This window comes from Drosophila navojoa, chromosome 5, assembly GCF_054131105.1.
Source record: "Drosophila navojoa isolate 15081-1374.11 chromosome 5, UAZ_NAV_1.0, whole genome shotgun sequence".
In the NCBI taxonomy this organism is placed as follows: Eukaryota; Metazoa; Arthropoda; class Insecta; order Diptera; family Drosophilidae; genus Drosophila; species Drosophila navojoa.
The window spans coordinates 14,239,726-14,256,415 of record NC_142893.1 but is presented as its reverse complement, the minus strand read 5'-3'; the positions used below and the strand labels follow the sequence as shown (position 1 = coordinate 14,256,415).

Here is a 16,690-nt window from a genome sequence, read left to right as displayed (position 1 = left end):
TACATATATATAACATAGCAATATTGTTTATTAATATTAATATTTTAATTTTTAATATATGTATATTAATTTATTACATGCATCAATATTTTTGTATATTTAAATTAAAGTATTATAGTATTAATAAGAATTTGTATGGCTATTTTATTATTCATTTGATGAATTATTTTTATTATTTATTATTATTATATTAATTAATTTTTTGCATTGGTAGTCATAAATTTTATGAACTATACGATAGATAATTATTGCATTGAAGTTATTTAAACATATAAAAATATTTCTATGATATATAAGCATCCCTTTGCTTCTCTCAGTGTACGCCTACAATTACACTCTTTGCCATGCATCAATCCACTTAATTTCTAATATACGAGTGCAGAGCAATACGTAGCTGTAGATTCAGTTGTTCGCATAGATATTGACAAGCATATTGTTCGATATATTTATAATTATGGGAGCTGGCAATGTGGGTAGCACACACAGTTATTAACTGTCTTGGGAGATAAGCTCTACATAATTAGCCCGCTGCGATTAGCGCAACTTGTTTGCCCTGAACTCCATTATGCTGGAGTCAAGAATGAACATTAAGGCAAATTGGCCAAAAAGCACGATCATTAAAATGGACAAATATGGCATAATTAGAAGAGAAGCGTTAATTGATATTTGAACACGCAAGATGACCATAACCAACAACAACAACAACAGCAACAACAAATTGGCAAACAAAGCAAAGATGATTTTTGTATTTTACAGTCGCTGACAATGTTGAAAGCTTGTCGAACGTTAAGATCAACAAAGAGCCAACAACAACAACAATAATAATCACAATAGTACTGATGATGATGATGATGATAATGGTGTGGCAGATACATTTTCAATTGGCCAGACAGTGCGCTCACTGATGGAGCTTAATGTGTTCACTTTCATTTGCAATTAAAGAGCGAACGCGAATGCGAGTGCGAATTCTCAGCTTTGAGCTCAGTCGCTGTTCGAATTTCAAGCGTGTCGGCCATAAGATACAACTGATCTAGTTACACTTACATATATATACGTACATACATATATATATATATATATATTAATATATTGCGACGCAAATCAAGCGAACATTAACGGTAATTAATTGGCAATACTCTAGTGCTCTCTCTCTCTGTCTCTCTGACTTCTCTCGCGCGTTGCGTGTGCCAAGCCCAAAAACAAACGAAACCAAAAAGAAACCCCTCCATCAAATCGCCATCTAACTTTAGACGATTTCATCATATGCTGTTTTGGCGTTTGTTTTGCGTATTCATTAGATAGGTGTTGTTGTAGTTGTTGTTGTTGTTTCAGTTATTGTTACTGCGCTGTGCTAGCTGCTATTTCTCTCCCTCTCTCTCTCTGTGTTTTTGCAAATTAGCTAATATGCGCTTAGCCCCATTGGTGACTGGAATCTACGTCATCGGCATTTAGTTGCTGTCTATACGAGACGTAATCTACCTCTATATCTAAGTAACACTTGAAGATACAAAAGTATCTGCTAGTTAGTCGCTTGTATAAACCAAATTTGCTTTCCCTCTGTCTCACATCTTGAATAAAAATAATTGCAAGTTTCATTATGTTAAACAAACTTTTAATCTACGCCAGCTAACACTTGAAGATACAAAAGTATCTGCTAGTTAATAGATTGTATCTTAAGTTGACTCTCTCTCTCTCTCTCTCTCTCTCACACACACACACACCTTAAATACTTGAACATTGCAATCTAAATACAAAAATTTCTCTACGGAATGTGATTTATAAATAAAGATCTCACGCTCTGACCTTTTGCAGATAGACGACAACGAATAAAGCGAAGGAGCGACACCGACGCCAACTCCGACGCGAGACACCCACAGCCATCCCAGCTCAGACTTAAATTATATGCCACGCTGCAGCTAACAATTTCCATATGAATTTGGCTATAATGTGAACAACAACAACAACAACAACAATAGCAACAACACGAATTTCAAATGTGAACCAAACTCCAAATTATTTCGGCTCACAAGTTTCGCGTGCCACAAAAAAAGAATTGTGAAAACCAAAGAAAAAAACACAAACAAAAATAATATTCAACATTAGGCAAAAATTATTGCCAAAGTTTTTTGGTTTTGTTTTTGTTTTTGAAAGTGCAGTGAAAACGAAATATGATTAATTAGCAAATGAGGCAAAAATCATTCACTTGATGAATATTGCTGCAAAAGCCGTTGCATGTGAGCGAAAGATATTCGCCGCGCGTTTTTAAACGCTCGCGACGCGACACAAAACGCGCGCGTTTTCTATCTCTACTTTCGCGGAAGTGAGCTTACCTTGCCTCGCCAGATAAAAAGAAACCAACGCAAATTGCATAAATTTTCCTTTAAGCAGCAAGTTCAGTGCATAAATTAAGTTTTGGCCAAAAAATTCACATTGTGAACAAAAAAAAAAATAAGAAAAAATTGCAAAAATTTGGCAAAATGGAATTGGAAATGGCAGCAGCGGAGCCGTCGCGCCCGCTGGAGGCAATATTTATTGCCACGCCCCCCTGCACACCGCTGCCCTCCTCGCTGACGCGCACGACAACGCCGCGCGAGCTGCCCAGCATGTATCACTTTGATTTTGGTAAGAGAAACCCGTCAATATTAACTGGGAACTGTTCAAGAGACACATCCAAGCAGTTAGCATAGGCTCATAGGTAGTGGGGGGTGTCTGAAGAGCTGTTACTCCTATTGAGTGGGCACTCAAGTGCATTGCCACTCATGAATTTATGCATAAATAGCTAAAAATACAAATTGCTCTAACAAAACTTCCGCGCAGGCGCATGCGAGCAGCGCAGAAGGAAGTGCTTAGAAATAAATATTAAAACAAGTAAGAAAGCTCTAGTCGAGACTGCTCGACTACGAGATCCCCTGAACCCTACAAGCAACTGATATTTCAATAATAATTAGCACCCACACACGCACTCATGCAAACAAATACACGCACACACACACACTCACATATACAGTGCAGTGTTGGCAATATTAGGAGAACTTATTTGTTGAATAATTTAATTTCTAGACGTACGATCGTAATGAAACTTTCAGAACGTATTCATATTGTTTAAATGTATGTGTATACCGAAGCACAAGTCTCTAGTATTTGATATACGACTTTTACAAAGATTAGGGTGAGGGGGTGGATTTGGGGGTGGGGGGCAAATTTTAACAAAAACCGAAATTGTATGACATGCGTCTTAATATACATTTTAAATTTGGAGACTCTAGCTTGAAAGATGTAGGAGATAAAATTTTTTTAGTGATCTTCGATAAGGTTTTTTATCGATAAAAAAGTATCGGAATGAGTTATCGTTTTTTAGTGATAAACTCGATATCCGCGTGATATATACGGACATTTTAAAAAAAAGTTGAAGTCTCTAGCTCTTGTATCTTCTGAAATCGACGCGTTCAAACATACGGACAGACGGACGGACGGACGGACGGACGGACGGACGGACGGACGGACGGACGGACGGACAGACAGACGGACAGGGCTAAATCGACTCAGCTCGTCGCCCTGATCAAGAATATATATACTTTGTGGGGTCTGCCACGCCTCCTTCTGCCTGTTACATACATTTTAACAAAACCATTATACCCTGATTTCCCATTTTCAATGGGTTCAGGGTATAAAAAATATACATATATATATATATATAAAATATATGGAAAAAATATATACAAAATTATATATAATTTGGTTGTTTTTTTTTTTTTAAGTGGACTCGGCATTTTTTATTATTATTATTAATTTGTTGCCTTGCCTTCATTAAAATGACAAACAAAGGAAGCCGCACGAACGCTGACAAAACTCTATAAAAAAAGAAAATTGTTTAAAATTCCAAATGAATTCGTAGGCACTTAAAAGGCAATTAAACTCGAAATTCTTAAACACCAAAGGAAATGGAAATGGGAAATGGAAAATGAAAATCAATATCTCTATTTAAATGACAAAACATGAAATGATAAACGTGCTGAGAATAGAATAGAAGCTAACGGAAAATTTATATCATATGGAAAATGTTGAAAAAAAGTTTTATAACTTGTAATAATAATATTAAACTTTTGAAAGTGGTTTTTAAAGGATTTTTTTTTTTTTGTAATTTCTTGTTTTAAATAAAACGTTTACAATAGTATAAAATAATAAATTAAATAATTTTTGTAGGAGTCTTGTTAGAATATGTACAACATATTAAGTTTATTTTTCTACTGAATTTTCTAGATTAATCTTTTTGATTAAATCAAGCAGCGCTTTAAGCATTTCAATCAAGTCTCTCTTTAGATATCTACTCTTTTCTTTCCCCCATCAACTAGATTAGCAAGTGGCTTAGTCTCCTACCATATGTAGATATCTGGATTCACAGACTTGGCTCGTTTCACTTTACAATCATTTTACAACGCTTTACGCATTCCACGGCCCAATGTTCGCAATCAATTGTTAAAGTTTTGAACAAACTTAATAACATTTGTTGCGCCGCTCAACTTTCTATGAGTTTTGCACATCGCATGACATCAGACGCGAATGCGAATTATTTTGTTTGTTTAGTCCAAGTCGAAGGAGAAGGGGAAGAGGCAGAAGAAAAAATGGAAATGCAGAAGCAACACCAAACGTGGGAGGCATTTAAAAAAAATACAAAAACAATGCGCAGTAAAAAATCGCAGAAAAGAAAAAAAAATACGAAGCCAAGCAAACGACAACAACAACAACAATTGAACAAGAACGATGACATTTCTAACTATGTCAATTTCCATTTAAAGCTGCCAAAATTGACATAAATTCATTTTAATTAAATTAAATATAAAAGTCTGCCAAAAAAAGGCAGCTAAATACCGAGGCAATTTAATAGAGTTTCATTTCACAATTTACTGAACTTAAGCTCTTTATTTTACGTAGAATGTACTTAAAGAGAATTTTAAATTGTTTTAATTTAAGACAATACAAAAAAAAAAAAAAATTAATTAATTAATTAATCAAGAAAGTGAGAGACGAGACAGTTATCAGAGTGGATAAAGGCGAAAATTGTAGATATGTAAAATTTAAAATTTATAAATAAAGTATAATAAATAATTTCAATATTTATATATAATAAAATATAGTATAATAAATAATAGTATAATAAATAATTTCAATATTTATTATTTACAATATTTTTTACCTTTTACTTAAATATATCTTGAAAATTTATTCATTGTGAAAAAATATATATGTATTTATAATAAATATAAAATCAAATTGCTTTGAGACAACTGATGCGAAATTCGATAAGACTATAAAAATTAGTCTTACATATTTAGCAAATGTTAGTCAATTTATAATAAAATCCCAAATAGTATTTAAAATTGAAACAGCTAAATATAACAAATACATACACATGTATCAATAACATAAATAGCTCTTGAAATATTAAATTTTGTATGTCTATATGTATCTAGCGCCTGACAGAATTCGAGCGTTGATTAGATTTTCAAGTCGCGTCACGTCTGTGAATTTCGTGCTCGTTTTAACTAATGTTCGACAAATGCGTCAATATCGAACTGAACTGAGCTCGACTCGAATGCGAGCTCGCTCAGTGTGTCACATATTTGATTCGTAGGCGGCTTGTAATGGCCTTTCTTCATATTTGGCTTAAATGGGCGCTGCATTTGGAGCCCTTAACTTGTCACAGTCGCTGGGCGTGACCCACTTTGGCCCACCTTAACCCACTTTGGCCCACTCGAGCTCGCACTGCGGCAATTTCCTTGACATTGAACTACATTTAGCAGCATTCGGAGCCCACACGACAAATTCCAGTTTCATTTCGCACATATAGAATCAATTCCAAAGTCAAATACAACCAGTTTCCATATGCTTTTTTGCAACGTAATTTATTTGACAGCCAAGCACAATGCAAACAACAACAACAACAATAATAACATTTATTGCCATTTCATAATAACAAAAAGCAAACAAAAAGCAAACAAATTCGATTTTGTTATTGGCAAATTATATGCGCATTTTGCACCTCTGCTAAAACCAGTTTCCTGCCGACATTTCTCGTTAGGCTCTAATCCATAGACATAATACAGCTGTCTAAGTAAATTAAGCTTTAATTTCATTAATTAAATTTTAGATATTTTTAATTAAATGTAAGTTTAGTCCGCTGCACGTTTAATAGAGGTAGATATTTCTAACAGCTAGCGCGCTGTAAGCTTGCCGAGAGCTTTCTGTTAAGCGCTGCGCAGTGTTGTCGTGCTGCAAATAGCTACTACTTTTTACTGCAGCTTGCAGCTGTTAAATGAAAGAGAGTTTTGAAACTTTAATTTAATTATTGCTATTATTATTGCTTATGCAGAAAATTTTAAATTAAATTTAAATTTTCTTTGAAATGAATGGAAAAGTAGAAAATTGATTAGGGAAATTAATAATTGATTTGTTGGACCACAAAAATGTGGGCTTTACTTTTGTTTAGTTAAATTTTCTATAAGCATGTGTTGAGCGTTTCAAAAGCACATATACATATATATTTTTTAAAGGATCAATTTGGTTTATATTTAATGCCGTAATAGTATGTAGAACTTTCCTGTTGTCTCTCTGTCTGCCTCTATATTTCTCCTTGAAAGAATATGTTTTATTGAGCGGGCCTCTAAAAAAAGTTCTATGAAAGAGGGGACTGTAGAGCTGTGTGAGCAGAAGTATTCTCTATATTTATAAGAATGTAACCTTGAATGATTGAAGCAACTGAAAATGCTCATATATGTCACTCAATGCTCGACGGCTTCGTTTGAGGGGATTCCTTCGTATATAAAAGCAAACCTTTTGCAGAGCCTCGTCCGTCTGAGGCCTCATCTCCTGTTGATCACTTGGGCAGTGCGCAGCTCTAGTAAATATTTGAATAGCTAATAATATTATTTATTTAAACAATATTATGTGCATTACTTAATAGTATTAGTGGATTATGGAATATGTTATTAATATGTTACTAATATGCTACTGTTACATTCTTTTTATTATTCTTTGGCTTCATACTTAATTTATATGTATATATTAGGGAAAGTTGTAAGTTAATACATAAATACCAAGCTGAGACCATTTCATTTTCAATTCTGCCTAGCTCTGAAGCTCAGCTTGACTCACATTCAATCACAGAGCAGCTGCTAAACGCTTTCGCCCTTTCCCAGAATAAAACGAAGCCAATCAATAATTACCTACCTCAATTAAAGGTACGCACAGACTGCACACAATTCCAATGCAAAACTGAACTGAACACACACATAGATACCTATATATGTATATCCATGTCTATATATACTCACGAGTACATATGATACAAAACTCTTTCACACTTTCTAAAAAGCAATCAGCGGTCGGCAACAATGATAAACATAGAAACAACAAAGACAACAACAAATAGATCAACATCAATTTGTATTAACAACAAACAATAACAACAACAACAACAACAGCAGTAGCAGCAGCAAGCGGCAACAACAAACTCAAAATTACTGAACTGAAAACAGAACAGAAAATTGTGCAATCTGCAAAAAAAAAAAAAATGCGTTCAGAAAAGCGAAAAAAACAAAAGTCAAGAAAAAACAACGCACAAGCAATAGCAACAACAACAACAACAATAAACTTTGTTACAAGGGGAGCGCCAATGAACTGAAATGATTTCATTACAAATGTAGAGCGATGCAGCGGGAAGGTGAGAGGAGAGAGAAGCGTGTGGAGCATGGAGCATAGAGGCATTGGAGACGGGGGATCGGTGCAGAGTGGGCGCAGTGCAGATGGAAAAGTTGCGTTCGATGATGGGAAGAAATAGAACTTAATTAGTAGAAAATGCGCCCAAAAGTTCATGTATAGGTGTGAGAGAAAGAAAGAGAGAGAGAGAGAAAAAAAGGAGGGGTGGAAAGAAAAACTAATAGAAAGAGAGAAAGAATACAATATAAAACTTATAATGGGTATAAGGACAGAAAGACAGAGAGAGAGACAGAGTGCGGGAGTGAGAGAGAGAGAGAAAGAGTGACAGAATAAAGACAGGCAGAGATGTATAGTTGAGTGTAGAAAGAAGACAGCTTCGACACTTACAAAATGCAAAGGAGACTTTAAATGATATGTAAAAGAAGCTCCATATACAAAAACAGAAAGAGAGAACACGAAAAGAATAGAAATGAGCCAGAGAGATGGGAACAGACACTGGCAATTAGAGATGGAAAGAGAAAAATTTGATAAATCTATGATATATACATATATACATATGTGTTATGAAGGGAGAGAGAAATATCGAAACGAAGAGGGGGAAATGGAGGCGAACATATAGGAAAGGAAAAGGAGACATGAGAAAAGAGAATTTATCATGATATCCAGAGCGAAAAAGAAAACAAAACGCGGAGAAACAGAATGAAGAGAAATACAGAATAATGCAGAATTTCATCCATTATAGACAGAAATAAAAGTCTTAACTTAAAAATTACTTTTATTGCTAAAAAAAAACTTGATAACAATAATATATAAAAATAATAATATTGATACATACATATGTACATGCCTATTTCTATGACTGACAGTTCGTTTGCTTTTCCTGGCTAGTCAATAGAAGTCGATCTACTTTAATTTTGCTATAATCCTTCTTAAACTTGATCAAAGAAACCCCTTTGATTTTTCTGTGAAAACTCCAAGTTCTAGCCAAGTGTATTTGGTGCATATGAAGCAGGCAATGTTTGTTGGCCCATACGAATTGAGTTCATTCTGTCCGGCCTGCTCCCAAAATGCCAGCCAAGCAAACCAAGTGCACTAAATATAAATATAGGCATGCGCCCTTTCCTGCCTGAACTGCTGTGAGAGCCGCCAGGGTAGAAGACGAAGACTTTGCATTTATTTTTGTCATGCCCAAGGCGTGACAATTAGAAAAGATTATGGAGTTTTATGGCCAAGACTGGGGCGCGTGGGCGGCCGCAAATGGCGCCGACGACCCGCAGACAACAACTGACAACTGGATAGAAATGTCGTTGTTGGTTCAATAGTTCTCGATAGACAGACATACATACATACATACCATATATTATATATAGTATAGTGTATATAGAAGGGAGCAATGGCGTGTCTCAAGTTCATCGGGCGGCAGCATTTCCTTTGGCACGTGCAATAATCGAAGATAACGTGTTGCATAAGCGTTGCTGCCTCCGCTGACGTCATCGGGCCAACTGTCAACTGTCAACGGTAGCTGGAAGCAACGGCGGATGCTGCGGCATATTGTGATTTATTACGGTTAGCATCAAGTTGACTTCAGCGTCGAGCAAATGGGATCGCGCCATGCCATCTGATATATAGTAGAGACACAGACAGAGATGGAGATACATACATACATATATGCAGTTGAAAACACAGATACATATACATACATACATACATCTATACAGCAACGCAGCAACAGACCAGAGGCACTCAAAAGTGCATTCGCATTTCAATTAAAAACAGAAGCAACAAAAAAGAAAAAAAACAAAAACAAAAAAAAAAGAAGAAATGAAAAGAAAACGAAAAGGAATCTTTAAAAGAAGAATTATTGGAAGTAAACGAAGCCGTGATACCCTATAAAACATGGGATCGAAAAAGAGCAGGCTTTAATTCTGAATAACATATGTATATAGACGTAAGAATTATCGACAATCTATAAATAAAAGTCGAATTGAAAGAAAATCCTCTTAAGAATGTCCCGGATAAAATAAAATAATAATAATTATATACATAATATAATATAATAAAATAATGTAATAATATTTTATTTATATATAAAACATACAATATTATGCAATATATATTTTAGTATTTATTATTATATTTTTATTATTTAAAAAAATTAATAAAAAAAAAACATTTTTAGATCTTTAATAAATTTAAAATCTCTCACAGTATGTTTACTTATTCTCAATTAATAAACAATATATAATAAATTAAATTAAGTATATATATAAACATATATATAAAAATATATAAATATATGAATAATAAATATATAAATAATAAATATATAAATAATAAATATATAAATATATAAATAATAAATATATATATATATAAAAAACTATTCTTCAATCTAAATGGAATTCTTGCATTTTTAGAGAATATTTACTTTTATGTAAAGTAGAATTTCTAGCCACAAATCAAAACTGAAGACATTTTAAAAATGTTTTTAAACTATTTTAAATCAAATAACATTTGTAAATCATATAAAAATTTTATGACAAATTAAATTGTATTACAAAACTAGGAAATCTCTTCAGAGTGCAGATATGCCCCACTTTAAAAATAAACCTCAGAGCAATTCAATGTGTCTCCAACTCCATTGCCAGCTGTTTATTTATGTGTGTCGCCTGCAACACGAAATGTTGCTGAGATCGGCAAATGCTGTGAATTGTGTGTGTGTGATGCGACAATTGCAACTGCAACTGCAGCAGCAACTGCGGCTACCTTTTTGGGCGCACTTATGCAACTGTACAATGGCCATAATAGGGCATAATTATATATATATATATATATATATATATATATATAAATATATGTGTGAAGCCGACGCCCGAAATCTGTTGCGATTGTTGATCAATGGAAAGCGCCAAGACAGGAAGCGCGCCTGATTGACTGATGACAAAAGGAAGTTGCAGAGTGCCGAGATATCAATTTGCCAATTGGCAAGCGTAGAGGCAACAAATACCAGCCAATTTATAGAGCCAAGTGAAAGATATCCGCAAGCAGGCAAAGTTCAGCAACATTTGTGCGGCGCCTTTAAATAAATCAGTTGCAGAGACTGGCCGAGGTGGGGATTAGGGATTTACAAAGAATAGCCGCCTTTGTTGGCTGTCGAGTTGTCGTTGTTGTTGTCAGTGTTGTTGTTGTTGTTGTTGTTGCTACACCCACATGCAAGAGCAAACGCTGGCAGCTGGAGTGCAGCTATTTTTAATTAAATGCAAAATATGCGCACGCAACATGTTGCCAGCCAAAGCTACTAGCAACATGCTGCGAGCTTTAATGTTGCCGATGGCGGCGCATTGCCTCAAATGTTGCCCGCGCTCAGTTGGACACAAAACGCCGGCGCGTCAAGTTGAGCGAAGGGCGCGCGCGCGAGATTCCCTTGCATTATGTGGCATTTAGATATAAAAATATAACGAAATAAAAATAAGCAAAAAGCAAATAGAGAGCAGCAACAACAGCACAAATACAAAATGAGCAAGAAAATGTGGCACAAAATATTCAAATCAAAGTCGCAGAAGCAGCAGCAGCCATTGAGTAAAATCAATAAGCGGCACAGTCGCGGCATCTACGAGGAGTATCAGCAATTAAACGAGCTGCTCAATGGTGAAAAATCGCAGGCCGCTCGCTTTGCCAGTGAAAATGAAAACGAAAACGTTAACGAAAATGGCAAAGCCAACGGCAACGGCAGCAACTGTTGCAGCAGCAGCGGCAACATCAATGTGTTTGAGCAGCAACCGCTGCAAAGTTCTTTCAACTCGTTGGCGCTTAGTGAGGCGCAACAGCAGCAGCAACAGTCGCACCACCAGCAGCAGCAACAACAATCGCAACAGCTGTCAACATTTTCGCGCGTACGCAACACCTTCTCACTGCGACGCAACAGCAGCAACAACAACAACAGCAGCAGCAGCAACAAGAAGCAAACGCCCAATGCCAAGTCAAGTGAGTCGGCCACGCCCACACGTACGCCCACAGCTGCGGGCGCTGGCCAGCTGCAGCATGTTTTGATTATAGTCAATCAGATCGATGTCGCTGCAGCAGCAACAGTTGCCCCAACAACAACAACAACTACTACTAATACTGCTACTAATTTGCATGCCAACCAAACAACAACAACAAGTAAATTTCTAGCAATTGATCAACTATTGTGTGTAGCTGTTAATTGTTTAACTGATATAAATGATTCTCAATTTGTTAATGAGAAAGTGGCACAGAGTCGAGAATATTGTAGAGGCATTAAAGTGTAGAAAGGCTGATGGAATGTGGATATGGAATATGGAAGCTTACATATCTGATATACATATATGTATTTTGATCTATTCCAAATTCATTAAAAGCAAGTGTAAATAATCTATGTGCATTATCAACTATAAAAATTTCAACTATTTGGCAGATTTTATAGCCTTAACATAAACTAACAAACATCGTTAGCAATCTCTCTATTTACTCTCATTTCTAATTAATTTTCACTTATCTTAAGTAACTCCTAATAATGCTCCAACTTTACCATAATTGTGCAGCTCTGTGGTTTAATCTCATTGACGATTCTGTGCCAGATTTTGTTGTGGACCTTTCGATGACTTTATTCCATCAGGCTTATCAGCAAGAATACAACAAATGATGTCATCTATATTTACTTTACTTAAATTGACAAGCAAATCGAAGAGGGATTCTTTCAGTAAACCTTCTAGGCAGAATAGGCACATACATACATAAATATAAAATATACATACTTATATATCTGTACTTCCTAACTGGACTATCCAGTTCTTATGCTACTTTCACACTGTCGCAAGTTGAAAGTTCAGCACCAAGAATATGTGTCGCAGAACCAACTCGTTGGCCAAGGTCCCAGCTATATAAACATATCGTCATACATACATACATAGGCTATGCATGAAAATGTTGCCTCACTCTAAATTAATGGAGGCGCGCACGAATTAAATGTCTTATAAGCTTGCCCAATGCTAAGCAATAACAATTGCTGCAAGCTCTCAGATCTCCGATCTCAGGCGGATTTAGCTGGCATAGATTGTAGTTGTTAAGAAATACTAGGTCTTGGGAGACTATTTAGAAATATAAAATCTTATACTATGAAAGTCTTTATCATAGACTGTTAATTTATAATCAAATATTTGTATCTAATAATACTTCCTGTTGTGATCTAGAACTGCTGCTGATCTTTCCGGTTTTACTTTCTCTTGACTTTTAGTTAGACTCGCACAATAGATCTCCAATTTTGTATACCTTCGATTTGATCTAGTAAACTTACGAACTCTTGAACTTTGAGCATTTCTACAGATGTTTCTTCTTCTTCGCTTGCTTTTGTTATCTTCACAAATCAAAAATCTGCCTAGACTCCAGAGACTTGAGACTTGGGCGCCCTGCTGTTGCCCAGGCAGTTGCTCCTCTTTTTTGGCGTTGCATTTTATTTATAAAACTCAAGTGGAACCATGTAGTTGAGAGATATGCATAGAGTATATAATCTCATAGTGACCAGAGTAGCCCTGCAGCCAGTTTATACAGTCTGCATTTGGCAAAGGCGAGTTTGCTAAGAGCATCATTAGCATATGTTTGAATTGTGGTGCTGCTCGAGTGGTGCTGTCATGTGCAACGAATGCCCCACACCCACACCCACACCAACACCCATACCCGTCCCCAGTCCAGCCATTGAGGCAGTCACTCACCCACTTCTCATCGGATTACGCATTGATTTGAATTGGAATGAATGCGAACGAGTCGAGCTTCGAGTTCCCTCAGCTCTCAACATGCTGCAGAAATTAATGCGTGTCGCTGATATATGTTATCGTTGGGCCTGGGCGCATTATAATTGGATTCTCTCGGAATTATTGTTATTTTGGCACCCAGTGTGGCTCCTATGTCATTATTTCCATTGAAAGACACCAGAGCGAATTCTCCTATTACATCGAAATTCTCAGCGGCTCACGCAATGTGAGCGCTGGCGCTGCCTGGCACAGGTGATACGACTTTATAATTGTTTATATGGGAGTTTAGTAATAATATGTGTTCGCTTTATTCTTACATAAACAATCTATAAAAGGGAGTTTAAGTCTATGTCGTATTTCTTATTACTATTTTCATAATATAATTTGTTTGGTATTTATTGGACTGAGTATTAGTATTGATGGGTCAAATAACTGTGAATACAGCATCAAGAAGGTCTGAGCTTTGAATGTATTGAACTGCATTTGCTGCTTATCTTCTTCGAGCTGCCTATCATCTAGGTACTGGGTACTATTCCACCTTATCCTTCAAGATGGAGTCCCTTTTTATGCCCTCATTGTTCCTAGTTCCTGGCTAACATTATTAGTAGAAGTATTAATATGAGTATTAGTATTAATATTCATATGCATTCATCCTCAGAATCTACGATGTTTCCTAGACATTAGTAGACCTCAATATAAAAGAGTATTGTTATATGCTAATATGAACTAATATTATTTCTATTCTTAATATATCTTAATATAAGCATAATTAAGCTTCCACAGACTTTTGTTAAATCACAAAACATCAATCAAATTCAGCTTTATGAACAAACAAAACCAGAGATTCTCTCATTGTTATTTTTGAGTTCGAATTCAGTAAATCAAGAAGTCAAGTGAATCGCCAAGCCGTGCCGTGGGCTGGCGCGTTCGCTGGATGGAGCACCTGTGCGCAGTTCGTATCTTCAAGATACAGATATAATAATGTCGCCCACCAAAATCGCAACGAACTCAACAGTTTGGCTCAAACGAGCTGCCAAAGTTGGACATTACAACATTTCATGCGGCAGATAAATAACAATTTATGGGCCAATCACACAGCCAGAGGCAGCCAAATGTAGTCACAGTCCAAATAATGACAATAAATTATTACCGAAATGTTTTTGTTTATTTATTTTTTTTTTTATATATATAGTTATTTCTATTTGGTCTATTGTCTTGCCAGTCTGAGAATTTGCTGCTGCTGTGACAAATGTTGCCGGAAAAGCAATTTGTTGTTGGAAATGCGGCTGGCATGTAATATGAAAATATTTGCCATGCGGCAAGTGCAACTGGAAAGTTTTAGGGTTTCTGGCCCAAGACTAAGCCGTGCCACTTGGCCAAAGGCCAACAGTCGGCAGACGGTCTTAGTCTTTTACTTGGCTTTGCCTTTGATTTTCACTTCACTTTCTTTTAGCGCCTTCAAGTTGACTTTAGCATTTGCTGAAAGTTGCCCAATGATTTAGAATCGGAGCTAGACTGAAGAGTAATATATCCAATCTATCATAATAATACTCTTGAGTTAAATGTTGTCCAATCTCTGCTCTGCACACCACATGCATTGCCTTTCAAATCAATTTAACTTGAGTGAAAATCTGCTTTGAACGGAGAAGGCGAGCTCAGTTAAGTTTTAGATTTGTTACTTTAGCCGAGAATTGTAAAATTTAGTTTTTAGGTTTCAAGCCATACAGCATCTACTACAGTCTCTACAGACATTGCAAAAGTTTCCCAACAACAACATCAATCGAAGCCTCACAATCCAATAATAATTCGAATCCATTTCTTTAATTTCCCATCCATTGTCAATAGCCACAATGGATTCCGATGGCAATTTGGATGATGAGCCAGTGGGTCCCAAGCCGGGGCCACTCACCACGGGCTTCTCCGAGATCCTACAGGAGCAGGAGGTAGTCTGCAGCACCCAGCTACTAGCCTGTCCCAACTGCAGTCGCACCTTCAACACGAATGCACTGCGCAAACACGTCGTCGTCTGCGAGAAGATGCTGAAGAAGCGCAAGGTCTTCGACTCGTCGCGTCAGCGCCGGGAGGGCACATCCCTGTCCACCTATGTGCTGCCCAAGAACTTCGGGCTGCCCAATGCAGAGAAGGCACCGGGCGTACACACACCGCCCACAGCCAGCCGCGAGGCGTCCACCGTATCGAGCAGCGGAGTGCCGCATGAGGTAAGCAATCGAAAGACGGTGCTCCATGCTCCATACTCTATATTTTATAGCCTATACTATGTACTGCATTCTGCATATTCTATATTTGCAGGCCTCGCCGCTGTCGATACGCCGTAAGAGCAAGACGGATATGACGCGCGCTTCGTTGCGCAAAGGAGCCGGCGCCGGCACTGCAGCTACCGTTGGTGTCGCTGCTGCCGGTCCTGCTAATGCCGAGCCTCAGGCAACATCAGCGGCAGCTGCGACCGCTCCGCCAACATTGAGCCGTGATCGTTCACGTGCCTCCGACCGTTCCATAACCAGGCGCATCAAGGACACCGCCACGGAACATTGCCCGCACTGTGAGCGCAACTTTAATATCAAGGCTTTCGATCGCCATGTGGAGTGGTGCAAGGAGAAGGCCATTCAGGCGAACATCAAATCCAATAACACCGCGGAGACAAACAAGGCCAAGGAGCGCATGGAGGCGCGTAAAAAGTATCGTCCACCGAATCTCAAGTAGGTGAACTTCTCTACCCTACCTTATTATAGTTTTTGATATCCCACTGGCTTTGCTTCATCTTTCATGTTATTCGTATTACATATTCATCAATTGTGTTGTTTCAAATCTTTCAAATTTTTCCCTTTACTCTACCCAGAACCAAGCGCTCCATTAATCGGGACAAGTACTCGGGTGCCCAGGAGGAGCACTTCGAGCCAGAGCCAGTTGCTGTGAAGCAGAATTTAATGACGCTCTCCACAATGACGTCGTCCGTACAAAGTGATAAGTGAGTATTATTTAAGATTAGCGTAAATCATTTGATTCGTAGAATAGCTAAACCTATCTGATTGGCCCATCTGGCGTTGCTATGGTTGTCGTTGATGTTGACTAATTCTGCAGTAAAGTTGTGCCCAGTAGACACTCGTCGCGTAGTATTTGCTCACAAAGTATTCGTAGGACATGATCTGCTTCGATATCATCCATTCATCCATTGACCACACTCCAAC

General features: G+C 37.1%; 1 protein-coding gene across 4 annotated transcripts in view; it reads left to right on the top strand.

Annotated features, from left to right (window-relative positions):
* LOC108654786 (uncharacterized) overlaps window positions 1–16,690 on the top strand; it is a 30,616-nt gene that overhangs the window by 8,034 nt on the left and 5,892 nt on the right. The window contains exons 1-5 of one of the 4 annotated variants that reach the window (XM_089261993.1): window positions 989–1,118; window positions 1,813–2,622; window positions 15,330–15,703; window positions 15,795–16,201; window positions 16,342–16,470. In XM_089261993.1, coding sequence (XP_089118119.1) covers window positions 2,478–2,622; window positions 15,330–15,703; window positions 15,795–16,201; window positions 16,342–16,470 — 1,055 coding nt within the window. In that variant the 5' untranslated portion in view covers window positions 989–1,118; window positions 1,813–2,477. Of the gene's footprint in view, window positions 1–988; window positions 1,119–1,812; window positions 2,623–11,012; window positions 11,701–15,329; window positions 15,704–15,794; window positions 16,202–16,341; window positions 16,471–16,690 lie in introns of those variants that run through there. The other 3 variants (XM_018106326.3, XM_018106325.3, XM_018106328.3) reach the window with 3 other exon arrangements.